The 24218-nt window shown below is 40.5% G+C and overlaps 2 protein-coding genes and 1 pseudogene across 2 annotated transcripts in view; 2 read left to right on the top strand and 1 right to left on the bottom strand.

Moving 5' to 3' along the window:
• The window catches only part of LOC135704634 (WD repeat, SAM and U-box domain-containing protein 1-like), a 32057-nt gene extending 8348 nt beyond the window's left edge, over positions 1 to 23709 (top strand). Inside the window, exons 2-8 of the mRNA XM_065226112.1 lie at positions 197 to 311; positions 12560 to 12759; positions 13010 to 13131; positions 14077 to 14166; positions 14229 to 14466; positions 14645 to 14976; positions 23534 to 23709. Of these exons, the coding sequence (XP_065082184.1) occupies positions 197 to 311; positions 12560 to 12759; positions 13010 to 13131; positions 14077 to 14166; positions 14229 to 14466; positions 14645 to 14976; positions 23534 to 23703 (1267 nt within the window). The 3' untranslated portion in view covers positions 23704 to 23709. The remainder of the gene's footprint in view (positions 1 to 196; positions 312 to 12559; positions 12760 to 13009; positions 13132 to 14076; positions 14167 to 14228; positions 14467 to 14644; positions 14977 to 23533) is intronic.
• On the bottom strand, positions 362 to 2927 carry ida (anaphase promoting complex subunit 5 ida). The gene is made up of 2 exons (XM_065226025.1): positions 2347 to 2927; positions 362 to 2286 (listed from the first exon to the last, which is right to left on the bottom strand). Exons 1-2 carry the CDS (start codon positions 2680 to 2682, stop codon positions 406 to 408), a joined length of 2217 nt encoding a protein of 738 aa, XP_065082097.1. The 5' UTR covers positions 2683 to 2927; the 3' UTR covers positions 362 to 405.
• LOC135704562 (uncharacterized) lies at positions 4995 to 6295 on the top strand (annotated as a pseudogene).
• Positions 23710 to 24218: the final 509 nt, after the last annotated feature.

The following is a 24218-nucleotide window of genomic DNA, read 5'->3' as shown; positions in this document are numbered from 1 at the left end:
GGGGGAATATTGAATCCCTAGCAAGGCCGGGCACACTCAGCTAGTGTCTAATAATTGGAAGGTTTGATAATAAGTATCGAACTAGGTAGCTCATGCCATCTCTTTCAGGGTTGTTTTTGAAAGCTCTCGGTTGAAATAAGAAACAGGAATAAACAGTTTTTGGTTTGATCGATGAACAAATTTTGTTTCATTTCAGTGACAAAACAGTACGAGTGTGGCGTTGGTTAGCCGGGAACGGGTTCTGCGAGGAACCTTTTTCGCCTTTACTCGGCCACAAGTATGGAGTGACTAGTGTTCGCGTTTCGCCAAAGGTAAGTAAGCGCTATCAGCTAATCCGTGCATGACTTTTTCGGACCAAATGAGTTGCTCAATGTCATATTTTTTCAAGCAATATTAATCTCGATATTAGAAGAATAAATTTAAATATTCACGCGCCGTCGGGTACTGCTCCTCGACTAGTCGGTACTTATAGGCGTACTTGTTCCGTTCTTCGTTCATCTCGACCTCGTTGTAGAACGAGGCCAGGAAAATGTACACATCCTTTACCTTGACGTAGCATTCCAGCTTCTGGAAGTATTCCACCGCCTGCTCCAGCATCGGTAAACATTTGCCGATTTTGGAAATTTTGTTGACCGCTTTCTGCTCCACTACCAGGATGCATTTCACAAACAGGAACAGCACTTTTGCCCTATCGTAGATGCCACCGTTGGCTAGGATATTCTCCAGGCAACTTTTGACCGATTTCAGCGCTTGATGCGGCAGCTTCATCGTTAGCAGGACGTGTGCAAAGTGCATTTCGATGAGAGCCTTTTCGTAGTCTAGATAGTTTTTGTTGGCGATCGCCAGGGCTTCGTTAAGGACGTTGACCACTTCCATTTTGGTCGTAGCTGGGGAAAGGGTAAGCGTGTGGGCGGATAGTAGGAGGGCACGAACCCTTGTGAGGGGCTCAATTGTGTCGTCATCCAGTAGCTTACGTAGTAAGAGGTCAGCTGAAGTGATGTTCAGACGAGCCAGTGCCAAATAGGCTCGTTGTAGTAGAGACAGATGCTTGTCCAAGGTGTAGAGTTGGTAGCATGCGTTACTAGCATCGGTCCATTCGCCTCGAAAAATGGCCTGTATCGAACTGATGTAGTAATCGACAACCATCCACGATTTTGACAATGGATAGCGCGGGAATCGTTCTCTGGTGTGCTTCAGGATAATCAGCGCTAGATTGAACTCGCCTTGGAGTGCCAACCAGACGATCAGGGAGCACAGCGCTTGGCAGATTCCTTCGCCATTGTAGGTTTTGCCGAGAGATTTGAGATCCGAGTTTAACAACAGCTGCGAGCAAAGCGAAGAAACCTCATTCTTCCCATACAGGGCCCAAAGAGCAGCTCGTTCTGCGATGCCATTGGCAATCAAGTCTATCATGGATGTCTGGCAATTAAGGATGTCACTCTTGAGCAGGACCTCGAATAGTTTGGCCGGCGTGTAACCAGTTGCGGCGGATGATTTCACCAGCGATTGAATTCCAAGGGAAATTGAATGTACCAGAGTTATCAGTTCCTTGTTGGCAATGTTCTTCTCTGAGAACTGCGGTTTGCTGGCATCTAGAAGGCAGAGCCAGGCGTGTGCGAGCTGTAGGCAAATTTTGTCGCTATTCTCTTGGGCCAGCATGATGCATTCTTTGAGACTTGCAAGTGCTTCCTCGGTGTGGTTGAACTGAGCGTGCAGAATAGCCAAGTTCAGCGCTGAATACTGATATTCCTTGTTGTCCTGGACCAGAGCCATGGAGTTCAGCGTGCTCCTATCGAACGAACGATGCAGCGCGTCAATTGCGTTGACGAAATCTCTTACGCGAACACTGTTTAAGTAGCTTACGAAATAGGCCTGCGAGTAGAGGGGATGATCATGGATAATTTCATTCAGTCTCGTTTGCATTTCCTTCGGTTTCAAGGCATTCATTTCGTTGTTCTGCAGCAGTGTACTCTGCTGTGCGACGAACAGCTCCGCTTGCTTCATAGACCATTTGCTAGTCGAGTTCCGATCTTTGTACACTGTCTGCGCTTCGAGTTTCATAAAGCTTTCGCTATTCGAGAAAGTGCTACTCGAAATTTGAACTGCCCTAACGCCCTTCTCGTAATAGGCCACCGCATTCCGATACAGTGCCATAAATTCCGGAAAATTCATCTTATCCAACGTTACGAACACCCTGCGTAGGTACAACCCAACGATGCCAATTTGGTAGCTGCTAGCATTATCCGTAATCAGCTTCTCTATTACGTTGTACAAGTCGAACAAAATCTACAAAACAAAAAACGTCACGTTCACATTCGCCAAAAGCAATACGCCGCTACCTCTTACCTCGATCCCAACCGTTTTGAGCATCTTCATCAGCTTTTCAAACTCATCCAGATGAGCCCGGTGGATTCCGTACACGGGCGAGGTGAGCAACCCGTACAGATCTTTGAATGCCATGTCCGGGTATTGGATCAGTTTGAGCAGCAGAATGCAGAACTTCCTCCGGTCCCGTGCCGTAAACTCCAGCTGTGGATTTTCCTCCGCTGACTTTTTGAGCGACAGGTATTCTTGAATCAGGAACACCACTGCCAGCTTGTGCGGCGTCAGGATGTCCATCTTGGCGCTGCACTGGTTCGGCAGCCAGAAGCCAACCGTCTCCGGCTCCTTCTTGGCACTCATCGCTTAGCTTGATTGTTATTTTTCAACAATAAAAGTGGCGAGCAATTATTGAACCATTAAAATATTCACAACGGTATCGATTTCAGTGACCGTTATCACTTTTGTTTTGCCTGCGAAAGTTTGAGGGAAAACGTCTGATGGAAAAATGAAAATTGATTGCGGCAACAACTGATTGACTTCGTTTGTTTTGATTTGTTTGACGTTTAGCAACCGCCGATGTGTGCGCATGTGTGCGTGCAAGTTGCACGAAACGAGGGATAGACCGTTTGCTCTTATAGCGAATTCGTTTATTATCGAGGTTGGAACCAGTTCCAACCCAGTGCGAAACCGAACTTTTTGTCAGTGCGAACCTCAACCTGAGCTGGGTTTTAAAAACAAACGATCAAACTGACGTTTGTCAGAAAACAAGCAGACCCAATCTTGATACCCGATCCAGGTTGGAACTGAATAATAAACGAATTCGCTATTAATTTATTTGTGATGTCGCAGCACAGATAAGCGAAAGACTGGCATGAACGATAAAGCAAAGCATAAAGTCCAGCTAGAGGAAAAAATATTTCAATCCGACGAAATAAACTTTCGCAAAATTTCGAGAAAAATAAGGTTTTGTTTTAATGATTGAAAAACTACTCACAGAGTTTAGATTATGGAAGTCGGTAAAATTTTACTGGATTTTCAAAGAGCTGAGTTTTCAGTAATCAACTCAGTAGTTGTTGCTTTAACTGAAGTAAACGAATTGCTGTCTTTCCAGTAAAATATTTGTTTACATATTTTTATGCTGATTTTTTCAGTATTTTAATCGCAGTATTTTGATGTAAATTAATAGTAAATAAAATATTTCAAATCATGGCGATTTTTATTTGGGAACTGCGGTTAACATGTGTAGTGGTAGGGTGGCAATTATACTGTTTTAGCTAATCCAGAGCTCGTCCAGCTTAATTGGTCAACACTTCCTCGTGGTTTAGCCGACTGGAAGCTTTTTTGCTGTGCAAGACTGCGTGCCTAAGTGTGGAACTCTACTACAGGCAATTTAATGTTTTTGCTCGAAAGTGAATGAAATATCTGGAAGTCGATACAGGAGTGCAGAGATTGTAGCTGTTTCTGCGCTGCTGCGTTGACTTTCAGATGATTCACTGATTTTCACAGAGGTTTGCTGTTTTTACACATAAATTTCCGAAGTCAAGTGTGTGAGGTGGAACGGAAGTGAATGACGTAAAATAAATCATTTGATTTACAGGGTGTGATAAGTAATTTTGGGATTAAGTTTTATGACTGTTCCAGTAAAATACAATCAGTACTGAAAACAGCTAAAACTAGGTGTTTTATTTTACTGAGTTTTAGTCATTCACCGTAAAACTGTTATTTTAGGTAGATTCAGTACTTGCTATGCTATTACCTATATGGTAAGGACTGTTCATTAATGAAAGCAGACATCTGTTTCTCAAAGGAAAATATTTATTTTCGGACAAATTCATGTTTAATGAAAATCAACAAACATATCGGAGATGAACCAGCCTACGGCTGAAAATCTCCTAAATAAAGAAAAAAAAAACATACATATGACCGATATCACGTGAGTTTGAATGTTTACTTATCATTTCTGAAGAACGCTCAGACTTTTCTCTTGATACCGCCCATTAGATTCTGCACAACTTTCTTCTTAACTTTTCGTTGTGCTGCAGACCAAATTTTCTTAAAGCAGTCAACACCAAATTGGACTAATAAGCGCGTTTTCACTTATAAAAAAGTGTGAAAAAATTGCAAGTTTACGTCTAATCGTCTTGGTGTCTTCGGTGCACTTATTCCTTATGATGCAAACAATAAGTGCTCCCAAGACATCAAAACGATTTGACGGAAACGTGCACTTTTATCACACTTTTTGCATTTTTGGGACAGTCCAGTTTCAGATGCAATCAGCAATACCTTAAATGAAATATACAAAAATACCTCGAAAATATTTTGTACACGAAAAATACATTTCATCAGAATTTAATACGCTTTAATTCAAAAATACACAAAACTTATAAATACATAAATACGGAAAAATACAAAATACGCCCTTTCAATTTGGGTAGATGAATCGAAAATACACAAGTTGACAGCCCCTCGGAATTAATTTGCGACTTGATAAGCTGATCCGACCCGAGGGGGCGACACATCTAAATCTCATTTGTAGATGTTCAACAAATCTCATACTAGCGAATCGATCTTCGAAAAACCTTCTTTCATTTCTGTAGGATCTAAGCAACCATTGGTTTTGTAACAACCTTAAAGCATGAGAGGGAGAAGTGGCGTGAACATTTTGAAGCATACCTAGCATGGAAGGACGTTGACAATCAGGAGGAAAAATTCAAATCCCTGATGATGTTCGGTGGACCAGACATCCGGAAAGTGGTCAAGCAAGTTCATGTTGACGAATCACACGCTATGGAGAACCGGTACCACATTGCCATGTCAATGTTGGACGATTACTTTGTACCGAGACTCTCGAAAACGTTCGAACGTCAGAAGTTCCGCGAGATGAAACCAGCTGTAGGTGAAAAGTTTGACACTTTTGTCATCAGACTGAAAAAGCAGGCAGCCTACTGTGATTTTGGAGATCAGCTGGAAAGCATGGTAGCTGACCAAATTATTACAACTACAACGGATGTGAGTCTGAAGAGGAAGTGCCTGGAAAAATACTTTAACTTCAAGGAGATCGTAGCGATCGGTCGTACCCACGAGTCTGTTCAAATACAGATGAGCGATTTGGACAATCGGAACGGAAACTTACAAAAAGTCAGCGCTGTCGAAACGGAGGCCAATGAAGAGTCAATTTTGAAGGTACGCTCCAAACTCGGAGGACCAAGGCGGTTCAGATGTTTCCGATGCAATGGCAGACATGATTCGAAAGATCCATCGTGTCCAGCCAAATCACTCGAATGTAGAAGTTGTGGTCAAGTGGGACACTTTTCCCGCTGCTGTTTTCTAAAAAGGAAGAAGACCAACGGACAACCGTCCCAGTACAATCGTTTCGGAGCTTCCCGTAAACAAAAGCGATTCGTACGAGAAGTATCTGTAGATGGAACCGAGCGCAACTCAGATGTAGTTGATCTTTTCCATCTAGGAGCAGGAAAGAAGCTGGTTCCAGTATCTGTTGGAGGAGTTTGTTTGAAGTTCGTGATTGACACAGGAGCAGACGAAGACGTTTTAAGCGAAGCGGATTGGGCTAAGTTGAAACGCGTTGGGTTTGAAGCATACTCTATCAGGAGAGGAAGCAGCAAAGTATTCTATGCTTATGGGATAAATACACCGTTGAAAGTGCTTGGTGAAGTCGACGCAGAAGCTATGATCGACGGTCGGAGTACCGACACTACGTTCTACGTGATCCAGAATGGGAAATGCTCGCTTCTCTCAGGTGACACAGCAGTCAAACTTGGATTGGTGAAATTTTTGCAAGCAGTGAATGATGAATCGTTCCCACATATGGATGGTAAGCAATAATTTATACAGGTAAATTTAAATAAATCTATTCTAAACTTCACATGTGTACAGGTATTGTTGCTAATATCAAAGTTGATAAAACTGTAACTCCAGTCCGCCAAAGCCTTCGTCGCATACCATTTCCTCTTGAAGAATTGACCTTGAAAAAACTTCGGGAGCTAGAGAAGCAGGACATTATTGAACGTGTCAATGAAGCTTCTGAATGGGTCTCTCCAATGTTAGTAAAGCGTAAAAGCTTCGATGAGGTCAGACTTATTGTAGATCTCCGGGAGGCTAACAAAGCAATAGTTAGAGAAGTGTCCTTCGAACACTCGAGCAAATAACGAAGAAAATCGGAGGAAATCAAATTTTCACTAAACTTGACATTCGACAAGCTTTCCATCCGAGAAGATTTTCGATACATCACCACCTTCATTTCCCCCCTTGGTTTATTCCGTTATAAAAGGCTCATGTTTGGACTTTCTGCTGCTCCTGAGTTGTTTCAAAAAGTTATGGAGACGATTTTTGCTGATCTTCCATGGCTTATTATTTTCATCGATGACATTCTGATCCCCGCTAGAAACGAATCTGAGCTTCGTGAAAGAACTTTGATGGTGTATAACAGATTGAAGCAGTACAAGATACTACTGAATGCTGACAAAGTTATCACAGGCGCTAGGGAAATAGACTTCTTGGGTTATCACATTTCTACACAAGGAATTTCAATTTCTCAAGAAAAACTGGAAGCTATCGAAAAATTACAAGTCCCCAAGTCCGCAGAAGCAGTTCGAAGTCTGCTTGGTTTGGTTAATTTCGTTCATCGACATGTTCCAAATATGGCAACCATTACACACCCCCTAAATCAGCTCACAAGGAAAGGCATAAACTTCGAATGGAAACCAGTACACCAACAAGCATTCGAGCAAATTAAGATGATTCTACTTAACAAAAATACCCTTGGATTTTATAATGTTGACGATGAAACTTATGTTATTGCCGATGGGAGTCCTGTTGGCCTTGGTGCTGTTTTGGTACAGAAAGGGAAAGATAATCGCAATCGTGTGATCTGTTATGCGTCTAAAACTCTCACTCCGACAGAACAGAAGTATGCGCAGACCGCGCAGACTGAGCGAGAAGCTTTAGCATTAGTATGGGCTTGTGAAAAGTTTGACTATTATCTTTACGGGAAGTTTTTCCATCTGGTTACGGACCATAAGCCGTTAGTCGTGATTTTTGGAGATCGTCTGAAGCCGTCACAACGATGGAAGTTGCGCCTGATGTCCTACGATTTCAAAGTAATGTACCGTCCAGGACAGAATAACATCGCTGACCCGCTGTCACGACTCTGCCAATCTGTACCAGATAATGAACCTAGCTTTGATGAAGAATCAGAAAGAATCGTACGAATGATAGCTAGTGATGCTTGCCCGTTGGCAATAACCCTTCAGGAAATTGTAACTGCCACAAACTCAGATGAAGAACTGCAAGAACTGATTACATGGTTACCGTACCCTTCTCGACGTTGGCCTAGAACATTAATGCGTTATGCAAAAATGTCGGGATGCTTCACCAGTGATGGACATTTATTGATGAAAGATCAAAGAATTGTAATTCCTCGAATCCTACAAACCCAAATTTTGAAGCTTGCACACGAACCTCACCTTGGAATTGCAGCAATGAAACGTCGACTACGATCTAAAGTATGGTGGACTAGGATGGACTCTATGGTAGAGAAATTCGTCCAATCTTGCACAGGATGTACGCTTGTATCAGAACCTGATACACTTCCTATAACAAGAACCGAGATGCCTAACGGACCGTGGAAGAAAATAGCGGTGGATTTCATGGAAATTCCTGGCGGTTACCATTTGCTTGTAGCGACAGACTACTACTCCCGGTACGTTGAAGTTGCTATACACACTTAGAAAAACTCATGTAAATTTAGGTGCTCTGAGAGTGACATATACGAGCGTCAATTTTGACATAAATTTGAGTCATAACAGACGCGATATATAACTTAATCAAACGTACTTTTCGTCGAGCAACAAAATTTTTAGTCTCGGAGCACTTAATATTACATGACATGTTTGTTTACGTCTCATCTCTTATGTCAAAGATGGATTCCGTCACTTATAAAATTAGTTATTTCTAAGTGTGTACTTACTTCAATGACAGCAAAAGTAACAGTCACTAAAATGAGGGAAATTTTTGCAAGGTTCGGCTATCCTATTGAAGTTGTTTGCGATAATGGTCAGCCATTTTCTTCAGCAGAATTCTTGAATTTTTGTCAGACAAATGCAATCTCAATCAAGCATACAGTTCCTTATGCAGCTTTTCAAAATGGATTGGTCGAGAGGCAAAACAGAACTTTATTGAAGACCTTGAAAATAAGCTGTACTATGGGACGTAATTGGCGGTATGATCTACAAGATTTTCTTCACTCTTACCGAGCAACACCTCACAGCATAACAAAGTTTTCACCGTCGGAATTGATGTTTGGGTGGAACATTCGGGATAAAATACCAGGAAACTCAAGACCAGTCAATGAAACTGAAGCAAGAGAAAACGATAGGAAGGCGAAAGAAAAAGGAAGAATCTATGCGGATTCAAAAAGGAGAGCTAAGCAATGCAATATCGATGTTGGAGATTATGTGATTGTGAAAAATTTTGTCAAGAAAAATAAGCTAACAACCACTTTCAACCCCGAACCTCATCTTGTGATACAACGCGACGGATCACGGCTCCACTTGAAGAACATTAAAAGCAGTGTGATCTTCAATCGACACGTGAACCACACCAAACGAATCCTAAATGCGAATCCCATGATGAAACAGGAGAATGACGCAGATAATCATAAAACCTCTGAGGGCACACAAGAAGAAGATGACATGGGACCAGCCATTCCAACTGCTGCTGAACGTACTACGAATCCAACGGAACAACCCTCTACCAGCCAAACTACTACGGAACCTCAGATGGTCTCACGATGCGATGGTCGAAAACGCCCTTTTGAGACTAGCCGAGCTACCAGCAAGCGCTCGAAACATGTACCTAAATACTTAGCAGATTACAAACTTTGAATATATTAAATTTTTTAAATATTAAACGTAAGGAGGGAATGTAGGATCTAAGCAACCATTGGTTTTGTAACAACCTTAAAGCCTGAGAATAAATATTTATTATCAGTTGTACCTCGGACCGAACCAGGCGTTTCTACAATTTCTCGCATCTAATTGCATTACAATCGCATTGCACATCATTTTTTTGCAGGAAATCTTTAGAATCGTCATCAATCTTCTTTCTATCTACTCAGCGTGCGCGCAGCTATTCACAGCAAAACACAAATTTTCCTTCATCGTAGATAGTGTCGCCCCTCGATCCGACCCATCGTTCGTCATTATTTCCCACTTTTATTTTTTTTTTTATTTTTCAGGTGTGTTGCCAAAATAAACAATGTTTTTACACACTGAGCGAAAATTCACAATTTTTCGTTACGTTTTAACCCTGAACCATTGATAAACAGGTGTCCAGTTTCTTTAATGAACAGTCCTTACAGATGTTCACCTTTGCAGACGTTAACGCTGACGTTATCGATGGTTATCGATTAACTACCCTGGTGAAGACGAATACAGATGAGCAGTTTCACGCCAAATGACAGATCAATGAAACTCGACCTCCTCCGATTTGCATGAAACTTTGCATAACTCAAACCGAACAATGCACTAGGTCCTAAGACTGTGAATTGGTGAATTTTCACTTAAATTTTCAAATAGCCGGCGCCGGTGGTATAGTGGTAAGCGTGACTGCTTTCTAACACCCCGATGGGTCTGGGTTCATTCCCAGGAGAGGTCGGTCGGATTTTTCTGAGGCATAAAAATCTCTGGTCACGTCTTTCTTCGGAAGGGAAGTAAAGTCGTTGGTCCCGGCCCATGTGTGTTTGAATGGGTGCGATATCCTATAGGCAGGTGTGGAAGCTGCCTTCCTGCACGTTCGATTGCCGTCAATGGATGGCAATCGATGTCCTTCGGTAAATGGCACTAGATTGCGGAACAGAGACCGACGTTAAATCTAGATCAACAATTTCTCGAGATTCAGAATACACCCACGCCAATTAACAAAGCCATTCGATAAAGGAAGTGATTTTTGGGAAATTTGCGTTTAAGCCATTCGACAGAGAGCATGCATAAGGGCGTATACGCGATGATCGATTCTCTTCATCGATTTTCTCTTTGCATTGCTACAGCTAAGCGAAAAAGTTTTCTAGAATTGTAACAGGTTGTATTGGCTATCAAAAGCAACAGCAAACGCACCAAGAAACGTTAAATCTAGCGAGTTATTAACAAAAGAGAAAAGCGACGAAGAGAATCAATCATCGCGTTTATGCCCTTAAGCATGCTCACTGTCGCAATGGGGGAGAGGTAGCTCATCGATTCTTCCGGTTCGCCTCCTAGCATCGTGCTATAAGGTACCAGGCGATAACCAGGGTAGTTGATCGATAGCTCGATGACGTCATTTCGTTGGCGTCTGCAATGGAAAATTCTCATAGCAGGCGTTGACGATGCGACGTTGTCGAGTTTTTGAATAGCAACTATCGTGGTAACTCACCGATTACCTGTCGATCTGCCAAATTTGGAAAGACGTCTGCATTGAATTGTCTCATATAATAATATTCCGCCCACTATATCACAAGAAATTGCGAGTAGCTGAGTGGAATGGAGATAAGTTAAGCATTGGGTACAGGACCAAGTCTCCCCTGGGTGGTGCCAAAAGATGAGCGCAATAGAATCATCAAGTTGCCATAAGGCACGGAATGAGACTATTGCATGGCTGGGTAGTCAAAGTCTTACATTCGTTAGTCATTTCAGGTGGATTAGAACAGATTTAGGTTTAGGGTGGGCGTTGGTCAGATTTGGATTTTTCAGATGTAATCCTGGATAGGACCCTGTCATTGAACGTCGGGTGAAAGTGGAACTTAATGAAGGCCTAAGTACTTTTTCGTAGTTTTTAGTTTTCGGATTTGAAAGATCGTCGGTTACAGTGGCCTGCTTACTGAGCAGAAAAACGCGGTCCCAGGTCCTTACATATCAAAGGGATTTATGGTAAAATCCCTTGTGTATCTTGTATTTTGCGAAACTCGTTGTTGTCGTTGGTTCCGGGTTTGAATGGATACACAAATTTGAGCAACGGCATTATGTGATATGAGGGGCTCGGTGGCCTCAGAGCAACCGTTTTTGCTTACTGAGCAGAACATCATGAGTCTAATCTCAGGCCCATCCACATTCAAGATTCGTCAATCGTTTTATTTGTTAATATGACTACATGGTAATAACAGCAACTCGGTGATTAAAAAGGTGCTCGTCTGCCTAGTGGCAAACGTTTTTGCTTACTGAGCAGAAGACCGTGGGTTTAGTCCCAAGCTCCTTCGCGTTATATGATCGTTCGGACATCAATTCAGCTTATCGTTAACCAAAACGAACCCTGCTGCAAATCCAACCCTCTTATCCAACATCCCAGTGATTCCTCGTGGAAGTGCAGAGGTGTTCTCGGCTTCCATCAAAGCGAGTGTCATGTCAACACAATCCTTCCCATTCCTTTCTTGACCTGTATTCGGGCGCGGCCGGCGCTGGTATTGCCTAATTTAAGATCACCAGTTTTTACACATTGAGGATGACTGCTACCCTAATAAAAAATAACCATAAACGAACGATAACCCACATCATTGAACTATTCCACAAATGGTTTGGATGATACCCAGAACACGTCGTTAAGCAAATTAACCATACAATTTTTATTAGGGTAGTCCCAAGCATCGTCTATTGGTTCTCTGTGTAATTACAGCTGATCTGGCAGTAACAGAGTAGCAACCGTGGGCGGTCAATCAAGCTCAAGCTCACTGTCGCATTGTTTAAGTTTCGTTGTTCCGCCTATTTCAATTGTTGGTCTAGAAATAAAGGAATGAAGAAGAAGAAGCAGAAGAAGACAGCGCGTAATGGAATTCGAAGCACTGGTGATGACCAACCGGACGTGGGATTGGAAAGGGAGGAAACAACTACAAGTGGGTCTGCAAAGTGAAGACAAACTCAGCGTTATTCTGAGATCTGGAACAATTAGTAATGTCCAAGAATTTAGTTAGTTAGCTAGTTTTTAATATTATTGAGTTTTCATAACTGGTTTATGTTCGAGATCTCTCTTACTGTGTTTCATAGGCTGACATCTTGAATGTATAATCCTCTTAGTCCCAGGATCTTAACAGCTGTTTGATTCCCAGAACCTTGAACATTTCACCAAGTTTTGGATTTCTAGTAATGTAGAAATTTCAGGAATTTAGGTCCGAAAAATGCTCTAGATTTTGACCACAAATATTTCTTAATGGTTCTCTAATCACGGTTTTCTATACAAAAAAAAAAATCTCCAGGGTGCGGTTCTGGCATCGGCCTCGGTGGACGGCACTGTGATACTGTGGAACCTATCCACCGGTGAGGAGACCAACGTGCTCACGCAGGAAGCGGGCGAGGCGATCCGAGCATGCATCTTCAGTCCAAATGGAACCTTGATCGTCAGTTCCGACGACAGTGGATGCATTTGCGTTTGGGGACAGGACAAAAGTCTCAAAAGGTATTGTATATTTATTGCGTTGCTCCACATTGATGATCAGTTCACGTGATTGCATAATCGTGGTGTGTGTGTTGTGAAGTCACGTTAACGGTCAAGTATTAAGTGGAGCTGAAATCGATCCTCTGCCAAGTTTGTACTTTCTGTTAACACATTCATCATCCCATATAGGAGAGCCAGAGTTGCGGTTTTTTTTTTTAATTCTATACCCTCTTTTTTTTTGGTTTCAACTTCTGTCTTCTTGCGGCCGCAGACACATGAAGATTCATGACGAAGCAATTCACACCATTGCTTTCTCCAGCGATTCGAGTATCTTGCTAACCGCTTGCACGCTCGGGAACATTCGATTTTACGCCGTGGAGGATGATTTCGAAGGTACGTGCCGACATTGGATTATTTGATTCAATGGGTTCATGTTTTTTAAGGTTTGTAAATTACCTATTTGGTCTAAAAAATAAGATTGACTGTATTCAAAATTAGAACATCATTCACACAATGTTAATTGAACTAGTCAGTAAAGGCACGGTATTACCAAGTGGGAGGCGGTAGTCGGCGGTTCAATTTCTGGTTCGATCTAGTAAATCTTCGGGGTTGGAAATATTCTCGACTTCATTTCTACAAAATATACAAATTCATGCATTTGTTGGTATTGAAAGCTCTCAATAAATAACTGTCAAAGCAGAAGCTTTAAGATGCTTCATTCTATCAATTACCCCCAGTTTGATTAATAACTTATATAATAACCCAACAGCATGCCTCTTTTCAAGAAAAAAAAAATATAAATTTATTACATTAAATTATAAAGATTGATGTACTGGCGCAAAGGGTTTCAAATTTGTATCGATCTTTGAATCCAAATGCTGGAAAAATTAAATTTTAGGACAGTGAGCATGCATAAGGGCGAATACGCGATGATCGATTATCTCCATCGATTTTCTCTTTGCATTGCTACAGCTAATCGAAACAATTTTCTAGAATTTGTTCAATGCAGAGTAGTAACAGGTTGTATTGGCTATCAAAAGCAACAGCAAACGCACCGAGAAACGTTAAATCTAGCGAGTTATTAAGAGAAAATCGACGAATAGAATCGATCATCGCGTATACGCCCTAATGCATGCTCACTGTGATTACAATAGTCTGTTGATAACGAGTCAAGGAAGCCGGGAATTTCCCAGCTTCAAAAAAAAAAAATCTTCGACTCAATGCGGAATGGAATCCGCTACTTCCAGCATGATTTTGCTTTATAGCTGTGCCTATACTAACTAGACCAGGCCAAAGAAGTCTGTTGGCTAAACATAATATCCTTTCCTGTGTCCACAGCCGAAATCGCGAAAGCGGACTGCTCTATCGATGCTGCGCATGACATGGGAGTCCTCTCGGCAGATTTCTGCAAAATCGTACATGCTGACCGTGAGTACCATTTTGTTGTGCCTTATAAACAATTCAACCCCGACCCTAATTCCACCCGCCAGCCGCTGACAACTGCTCGATCATCTACACGGTGGCCACGTGCGGTACGGATCATGTCATAAAAATTTGGCGCCTTTTCTACATCCCTGCCAACGTGGATCGGAGCAAAAAATCTCGCCTCATTCCCAACACACCTCAGGAGCATTTCGCCGGCCAATCGACCATCTACAGCACGAAAGTGATGAACGCCAGCTGCTTCCAATCGATCGCAGCCCACGGCAGTTCGGTGACTTGTGTGAGGTAAATAACGTGGGCCCAGCCCGACCAAACTGAAATCTCGATTCATGTCGACGACGACGCTCTTATCAGCATCGCCGCCCCAACTTGTCCAATCGATATGAATTGAACGAGCTTGTTCATTGTCTAATGAGCTCTATTTTTATGTGGCCTAAATTTTCCCTCCCTACGCTTGGCACAGGTTTAACAGAACCGGCACACTGCTGATATCGTGCAGCCTCGATAAGACAATTAAGATTTGGAACCAGCAGGGAACGTGCATCAAAACGCTATCGGAACACTCGCGCTACGTCAACTGTTTGGCCATCAACAGCGACTCGAGCGTGATTGCTTCGGGTTCGAACGATCGCTCCGTGGTCATCTGGGATTTGACCAACAATCTGACGATCGATTCGCACATCACCGGCATCCGGTCGCTACTGTTTACGCTGGCATCGAAGACCACCGACATTCCGCTGGAGTTTATCTGCCCGATTACGCATGAGGTCATGCAGGAACCGGTTTACGCCGAAGGTAGGTTGTTTGAAGGGGTAGATTGGGGGTGTGCGTGGAAGGGATGCCTTGTGTTATTAGAAGAAAAAAAAGTCTTCAACGAGATCGAAACGATGTCTCAACATGTCTTCACCACAACTTTTCAACTTGGTGAGCTTGAAAATTTTCCTAGATCTCAAATTTGAAATATGAAAATAATGAATGTTCTGAAATTGCCAAGGTTCTTGGACTGCTGGAAAATATTAGAGAAAATAATTTCAATTAAAACTCCTAAAGAGTTTTGAGGTGAACATTCTAGGAATACTTCGAAAATAATTCTAAAGAGTAATCTAAAACAGTTCAAACTAGAAGATAGTGGTGATGAGATCTTCGATGAAGTCTAAGAATTGTTTCCAAGGTAAGGACAACCCGATTCTTGGTGAAACTTGTGTAGAATTCCAAGATAGTTTTTAATATATTTCTATAGAAAATATTAAGAGAGCTTCAAATGAATCACAATTTTTTTTAAATTATTATAGTCACATTAACACTCTTGGGTCACTAAGAAATTCTGTTGGTAGTTCCAATGAAACTTACAGCGTTATTTCAATGGAATGTTGGGACGATTGCAAGGTATGCTCAGCACCGTACTCAGCAGGTGGCAAAGGTGGCATTTGTCACCAAAATATTCCCTGAGTGAAGGAAAAATTGCTTAGATTTTACAAAACTAAATATTGAGAATTTAATGCAATATCTGTTTCTCTTTTACACTACCCTTCGGGAATGTGATAATGGGTATCGTAACAATGAAAGTGCGCATGAATTAGTGTTGCCGATCAAAACAAAAATCCACAGGCTAATTAAATAGGATTTGTAAGGAGAATGCTAGGTGAATTTAACGAAAATTAAAAAGAACTTCGATAAGAATTCTATGACTAAAATTTCATAACAATTCAGAAAAAAATAAAGGTGCAATTAAATGGGCATTTTGAAGAAAATTTTAAAGAAGTAAAGTTGTAGAAGAATTCTGAGGGGAATTGAGAGATGCTCAAATTAAATTATCAGAATTAGAAGAAAAATTCTGGGAAATATTCAAAGATAATTGACGTATTTTCAAGATCCCAGATACAGGAAAAAAAATAATCAACATACGGACTAATCAAAATCTAATAATTAAAAAAGATTTAAAGAATCTGAACTATGACATTTTTTCAAGATTCTGGTAGGGAAATGACGGATTCGGCATGACAGACTATTTTCGGCAACACAAATTGAAACACTATTTTCACTGGATTTTCTTACGAAAACACTTCGCTGAATGCATGCAAACGATTCTTTATGCTTTCAGCTTCAATTTGACTATATTTTTACCACTGAGAAAAAGCAATCTAGCAAGGTTTTCTTGAAATGCAACACACGCACTACAAATTGTAGCTGATTTCGAGTTGCCGATAATAGAACAGCAGATTTACATGCAGTTCAAATGGAACGGTTGCCGAAGAAAAACTGATTGCCGACAATACTCGCTCTCACTAGAGAAGATTGGAGCTTTGTAAATGTGTTTCAAAACAGTTTTTGACAATTCTTTCGACTGAAATTGTTAGAACAGCTGGCAGCAAAAGATTGTAAACAAACCAATACTGCATATGTGTGCGAGCCTTAGAGAAAAAGGCTATAGAAAGAAGGTCGCTGCTTAGCAATGAGGTACAGAGAGAGGTGGCGCAGATCGTGAAATAGGGTTGGTAAACCAAAAAATCAACGTAAAAGTAAGTAGTGACGTCACTACTTATACCCCGTTCACATTATAGCGTATATCACGTGATATACGCTGTCTTGCAATGAGCACTCATACATCAAGTTTTCACTGGAAATCCTATGTATGAGTGCTCATTGCAAGACAGCCTATATTACGTGATATAGGCTGTAATGTGAACGGGGTATTACGTGTACTTGCGTGTATCGTACAGTGGTTGTGTGAGTGATTGCTTCACCTCGGTAATCCAACTCATTGGCTGCTTAGGTTGCCGAGAATACGTAAATTCCCCTATTTGTTAATGTTTTTGACCATTTGGACTTGAACAAAAAGGTGAGATCCCGAAGGCCAGCAATTTAAAAAATTCTGAAGCGTTCATTACTATTCAGACTTTTTATCATTCCTAGAATAAAATCAATCATATGTCTGAGATTTGAAATTATTTAAGTATGTATTCTGACAAGTTTGGATTCAAACAAATTTTAGTAGTTCTAGGATATTGACAATTTTCCAGATGTGAGAATTAAATGATTTTTCAAAACAAGAAAGTCATAAGGAGAACTTCACGGTGAATTCCTGGGTAGGAGACATAGGATAAGTCACTCTTCTTTTCCTTCAACTGAGTACCAATGCTACCGACACCAAAGAGGCAGCTCCCACTGCCTATAATCGTATATCAGTCCCATATGGATTATCGTCAATTTTAAGATAACTACGCCATCCACTATCAAATGGCATCTACTTTCAGATTATGAAATAAAATTATGGATTTTGATCATGAAAAATGTGAAAACAACATCAAGTCAGTTTGTCCTATCAAGCAAAATAATCGCATATCAGTCCCATCCTAAAATTCAGTCGTCCATAGTTCAAGTTAAAGTTCTGCATTTTGAATTGTCATATTTTTCGCTGAAATAACAAAACATGCAAGCTGCATTGCAACTAATTTTAACTTGAAAAAACTATCAATTAATTTACTATGATTTTTCAAATATTTACATGGGAATTGGTTGCACTTCGTAACTTCGACCGCCATTTTCTCAATGCCTGCTTTTTCCATATGGGACTGATATACAATTATAGGCAGTACAGGCACCGACAAACCGACATGACACTTAATTCTGACTTATGCCCGAAAATCGTAAACGGCAGAATTAAATGTGCAGTGATCCAAACTGTCACAACCATAGGATGTTTTGATCTAGATAAAAATAATTTGTCCAGAATAGATCAGACACGAACCAATTCATAACTTTTGCATGCGGTTTTATGACTTAGCTAAATATTTCCCGCGAACATGGAGCCAGATGTCAGTAGTGTGCTTTGGTCAGAAATTTTATTGATTTTGCTATTGTCATTCATGTCGGTTTCTCGGTGGTACAGGACTGACATTCAGAAATCGGAAACTGTTTCGTTGTGTTTGTCTTGGTTTTCTGGCATCTTCACATTTTCTAGTATCTGTTCCTCCTGATGCTGCTGTATTTGCAGATCCCAACCGGTTCCGGACTTCCTTTTCTTCGGATTTGAGCTTTTTAATCCAGATCCATAATGTTTAATGTTGTTTCAAAATAACAATCGAATGTAAACATTTTTAGCACTGGTGCCAGAATTGATTAAAAAAGGGGGTTTGAAGTATGTTTGTGTGGGTTTTAGCTAAGAGGAGGAGGTGACAATTGGCTTCTTCCTCTTTTATTTCTATCTCTATCTCTATCTCTATCTTTATCTATCTCTATCTCTATCTTACGCACATGAAATCGGCCAATCAGGAGCTGGTTCACGTTTGACAGAAAAGTGGTTCATTTTCGCCCCCGTATTGTCACCTCTTCTCTTAGGGTTTTACAAGGGCACAATGTGGCAAAGTGACTTACTCCATGGTACTCTAATAAAAATTCAATGATTATTTTTATGTGTCCCACACATGATTTTTTGCAATGTGATAAACAAATGATATATATGTGTCGGACACATAGCTCTTATGTGTACACATACAATTCATGTGTAACCACACATACTATTCATTTGACTCATACATTTCATGTTTACTTCTGAGTGGAATCTGTTTATGTGTGGACACATGAAAATCATGTGGCATTTTACATGGAAATTCGCCAATAAAAATGTGTCGAATTTTATCAGTGTAGGAGCATTGTATGGCGATGGTGAGGAGAATAGCGAGAGAATTTCAAGAATATGTACTGAGGAAAATTCAGCAGAGAGCTTTAAGAAAGTTCTGAGTAAAATATCGATGGAATCGTATACTGAGATAAAAAATTGGAAGATAATTTAAAAGAAGTAATGTTTCAAGACAATTCAGTAATTAATTCCAAGGTATTCTAAGGAGAGCTTTGCGTAAAGCTCAAAGAAAATTTTGAAATGAATTTCAAAATAATTGTAAGGCCATTACATATGCATTCGAGTAGAGAAGACAATTTGAACTAATGATGAGTATTAATTTTAATGAAATCCTAAAAAAAATCCGAATAACTAATGTGAAGTTATAAGTTGTGGCTTTTCTGTCAACCTATTTAACTTTTCTGCTGGCCCGATTTTACGTCGGCAAGGCGGCCTCGAGCAAGGGTACTTCCCCCAAAGACGTTCGGATATGGGTGAAAATGATGGGAAAAGGAGAGAGAAAGTGAAATAGGGGAAACGTATGTAATGTCGGCCTAAATGCTCCTAATTTGGTCCCATCCAGAAATAGTACCGTCCCAATGACGTGTTCCTCTAGATAAAATTGATAAATAGCAGATTTTTAACGATGGGCCCAATCTTAGATCCATAGGCCAACCTTAGAGCCATTTTCCTTATAAGGCGTCTATTCTAATAATTTGACCTTTCCCTTTTTGTCCTCGCTGTCCTCGTTGTCACACGGTGGGGCCCTTCGACGACGGCGGTGGTGGTTGTTGCTGTGCACGTCGGCTCCAGACACGGTCTGTGCCAAGCGTATCCTCCGCTTCTTCACTGTTTAGCTGCCTTCCGTTGCGAGAACGGCAAGCGTATTCTGGATCCTTTTCGTAGCGCAGAGATCCTTAATGATTAGTTTCCGCGCAATGGCGATCCTACACTCTACTGTGCCGTGTTTCAAAACCACGGGCCGGCACTTTTCGGGGGAACTCTACTATCATACACCCGACGATGATGGGAATTGTCGCCCCAGCGAATGCGCACCGCGTAAAAGGCACAAAGCACTCGGGTTTAAAATAAAAATAACGGGCAGAAAACGCGTTGTTCTCCAAGCTTGGTTTGAAAGTTTCTCCCGTTTTTTTTTACATTAACGGACAATAACAAAAACCGCCATCGTTCTATTGCAACCGCGCTCGACTGCTATGCTGCTAATTTTTATTCGCCTGCTTTTGCAGCGGGAGGAGAAACGGGACCTTATTTTATTACAAACGCGAGACAATTCAAAACGATAATTTTTACGCTACATTATAATCCTAAAAACATGCTGACACGAATAAAATTTACTAAAAAAACAAATTAAAATATTTACAAATTCTAGATCGAGCTGATATAAGGACGTAACAGTTTTTGTAAACAATGACTTCTGTCGTTGATTTCTAGCAACTCAAAGAACGCCTACACAAATCAACATATCCATCGGGTAGGAGAAGTCTTCTCCTATTCGATGGTAATGTTGATTTGCCAGGGAGAGTTATGTCTTTCGAGAAATCATCGAGAGAAGCCATTGTTTACAAAAGCTGTTACGCCCTAATTCCAGCTCTATCTAGAATTAAACAGTGGAGAGTATGTTGCCGAGCGTGCGACCAGATCAAAAATAAATCATAACAAACAAGACACACGCTCATGGCAAACACGCTAAAAGGGTGGGTTATAATTGTCACCCATGAGGGTTACAAACTGCATCAAAAAGAGCAAGCATTTCTTTTAGTAATTCAAAGCTCTGCTAAACTAACTGATTCTGAAGCTTTGGCGTAAGCATTTATTTAAATATTTAAAGAGCTGTAAATTATTTTAAAAGTTTTGGTGCTACCTACAAACATTGATATATAAAAATCATTAAAATATTTTGAAATGTTGTATATTTAATATTGATATTTCTTGACACGTCATGACAAAAGAGCAGTTCATAATGTAGTTGACTAGAATACTATTAAAATATTGGTGATGATAAAAATTAATACTTCCTATAATTTGAGTGAACATTCCAACAAACAATTTGAACTGAATCCTGATGAATGTGGGCATCAGCCTTTTTGAAAATTTGAAATGATTAGGAGCTGAATGAGCCAATTTAAAAAATCAATGATTTTAGGATTGTTTATTGACATAATCGATTTTGTTTTAAGTTTAAGTGTTTCGATACAGGGTCACACGGGGGTGATCTGGTTCCTTCAATATTTTACAGTATTTTCTTTGAACTTTCACATGCTCAATGAATGGCCTAATTGTTTCTGAACGTTTAGAATGTATTGATATTGGAAATTGGGTAATTTTCACACACAAAAAATGCGAATAACTTTTCAAATTATGATGATAGGAAGTTGCTGTTTTCTTTAAAGTTATTTAATTTGACAGTCCAACCATATTTTTAAATACTTAAAAACATTGTAGAAAAGTTACGGACCAAAAACTGATTTTCACGAAGATTTCACAAAAAAATGCTCAATCTCTCAGCAATTATGATCTTCAGCAAAATTATTCAAGTAATGCAGTTGCACAGTTGCCCCATAACGTGCATAGATCATTTTTTCTTGGTACGTAGCGGGATGTATGATCTACTACATCGCTCTCTGGGCCTAAGCTCTTCTTGGTGACGGTTATGAACTTCAGTGTTGATATTGGACACAAGAAAAGGTTCGGGCCAGGGTTCCGATGCATGGTCAAATATCAGTATCATCGCTTGTTCTTCTCACTAAGAGGACCTATTTTGATTGCTGAGAAGGCTCATATTTGAAGAGATCCCAGAATTTTACAAATATACAGAACACCGTTTCGAACGAACTGTCGCACTTTACTTGTGATCGATGCCATCATGATCTGCACAGTCGTTGGTGACACTGTACCGGCGAACTTATTCCACTTTAAACGCATTTGTTGTGCATTTGTCACTTCTTTACCGCATCCTCGAAGTTTTCGCTTGACAATTGCCCAATATTTTTCGGTCGGTCTGAACTCAGGGCAATTCGGAGGATTAATCTTTTTGGCGACGAAATTAACATTGTTTGCAGTATACCATTCTAGTACCTTCTTAGAGTAGTGGCAGCTGGCTAGATCCGGCCAAAACATAACGTTGGTCTTGTGTTGCCGAATGAAGGGTGGAATCCGCTTTTTCAGACACTCTTCTCTTTAATGTAAACCACAAACGAAGTGACAGACGACTAACTGGCGAAGAAATCCATTAAAATAATGTGGTTCACTGTAATAGAATTTTCTTGAAAGCTTGTGCCATTATCCACCAGATGGGTTAGTTTTTTTGTTTTGATTTGAACAAAGTTGATTTTGTGTACAATGATTCTTTGACAGAGTGCAAAGAGTGTTTCATTTTTTCATTTTTTTGTGCATTTCAGTTTTGAGTAGAGTGAAAGAGATAGAACCAAAACATTCCAATATATTTGGTGAAAATGCTAGTACAATCCAATAGTAGTGTTGCCATGTGGTACAATCCAGTAGTAGTGGTGTTGCCATGTGGTACACTGAAAAATTGAAATAGCAGGTTAGTCACCAAAGTTTTCGAGCCGCTCCGTCTGTCACTTCGTTTGTGATGTAAACCTTCGACGTCATTGTGTGAGATGTGATTAAAACCTTGGTTTTAAGGCCACAACTGCAGATTCCTTGGCAAATCATTAGTTTACGAGCATACTTATCAGCAAAAACAAATTTATACCTGGAAAGGACATCCCCACGACCAGTTGCCAGGTAAAATTTTCGTCCGGGGATTTGTTTATAATCCATTTGACATATGTTTCGTCATCCATTAAAATACAGCCATCAAATTTCGTCAAAACTCGTTCGTATAGTAATCGTGCTCGCTTTTTGGCCACTAAATTTTGTTTCAGGGAGCGATTCGGATGTTTGCTGGCACAAAAAGACTTATATCCTTCTCTTGAAAGGATGTTACGCACGGTGGAAAAGTTGGAATCGTATTTCTTTGCCAAATCACGTATGGAGACACCTGGGTAGCTTTTCACGTACCTCAACACCTTTTTCCTCAGCTCTTTGTCCCTAGTGCCACTTTTATGATAGATGCGCTGTGCTCTATCCACACTCAGAGTATCCTTGTAACGTTTGATTACAAGACTCACCGTTGGCTTTGGGAATTTTAACACTTTTGCTATTTTTGAGGCAGACCACGAAGGGTTCTCTAGATGTTTGTGCACAATTAATTTTCTTTTCTCAAGTTCCATGATCCGTAATTTCGGGATGCGTCAATCAATCGAGAAAAACTTTTCATCAATTTCTTCTTCAATAAAACATCAACAAATGCCTGTCAAAAGTTTTTTTGTTCCAACCACCAAATTTTCCTAATTTGCATACATCGGAAGTTTTGACCATATCGCTTTATATGTTAAACACTGTTTTCAATTTGAATGGAAGGGTCGAAAACTAGTGGTAGGTAGAACATTAGTACGTTTACCTTAGTCTATGGCATTTAAATAACGAATTATTTAGGAATCCCCGATTTGTGCGATGGGTGGGGCCGTCTACCCACTGCCATTTCTCAAAAATCCTTCAACCAATTGAGCTGATTTTTTGTATGTGATTAGGGTCAACCACAAACTTGACACTCACAAAAAGTCAGCTCAATTGGTTGAAAGACTGTTATTTGTGATTTGACACCTAATAATCATATTGCATTTTTTTTGCTTTTTTCCTTCACCACAGACGGTTTCACGTACGAGCGTTTGGCCATTCAGGAGTGGTTCAGCCGCCAGAAGATCGTATCCCCGATGACCAATGTAGAACTGTCGACCGACGAGCTGGTGGTGAACGGGAAGCTCAAGCAGAAGATCGACGGGTACATCAAATCGCTCAACCTGGACAGCTTTGAATAGAACGGATTTTCTTTCTACATGGGAGTCATCTGCTTAGGTGAACTGACTCATGATGATAACCTTTTTGTTGTATTATCCTTTAATTCTATGCTGTTTGTTTCCAATCACGGAACTTTTTTTTAATGATAATGTAGCAAATCAACAAATTTGATGAAATTGATGTTGTATATAGTATGTATCGCATTCCGAGGCAGAGGAATCGTAGAATCAGTAGCAGAAAAGCTTTAGGTGTTAATCATGTAGATTGTTGTTGGTACAGAGGTAGCTGTTTTGTTCAACTCATTTAGATGTTTTTGTTTGCGTCCGAACCGAACCGCACTACGGTAGTGTGTGCTGCTGTGTGGTGATGACGAGGACGCCTTCGTCAACGCGGATAATGTACACGCGTGGTGCGATAGGGCCGCGTGGTATGTGAAGTAAGCAGCAAATTTACCCATTCGTTTTTCCCCCTTTGAGGTGAATCTCCGATTAGCGGTGTTGGCGTTTACTTTACACTGGTGGGCAAAACAATTGTT

Source organism: Ochlerotatus camptorhynchus, unplaced genomic scaffold (genome assembly GCF_037179485.1).
Source record: "Ochlerotatus camptorhynchus isolate MF236.1 unplaced genomic scaffold, CSIRO-AGI_Acam_v1.1 ptg000244l, whole genome shotgun sequence".
Lineage (NCBI taxonomy): Eukaryota > Metazoa > Arthropoda > Insecta > Diptera > Culicidae > Ochlerotatus > Ochlerotatus camptorhynchus.
The sequence above is the reverse complement of the archived record's forward strand: the minus strand, read 5'-3'. Positions and strand labels throughout refer to the sequence as shown.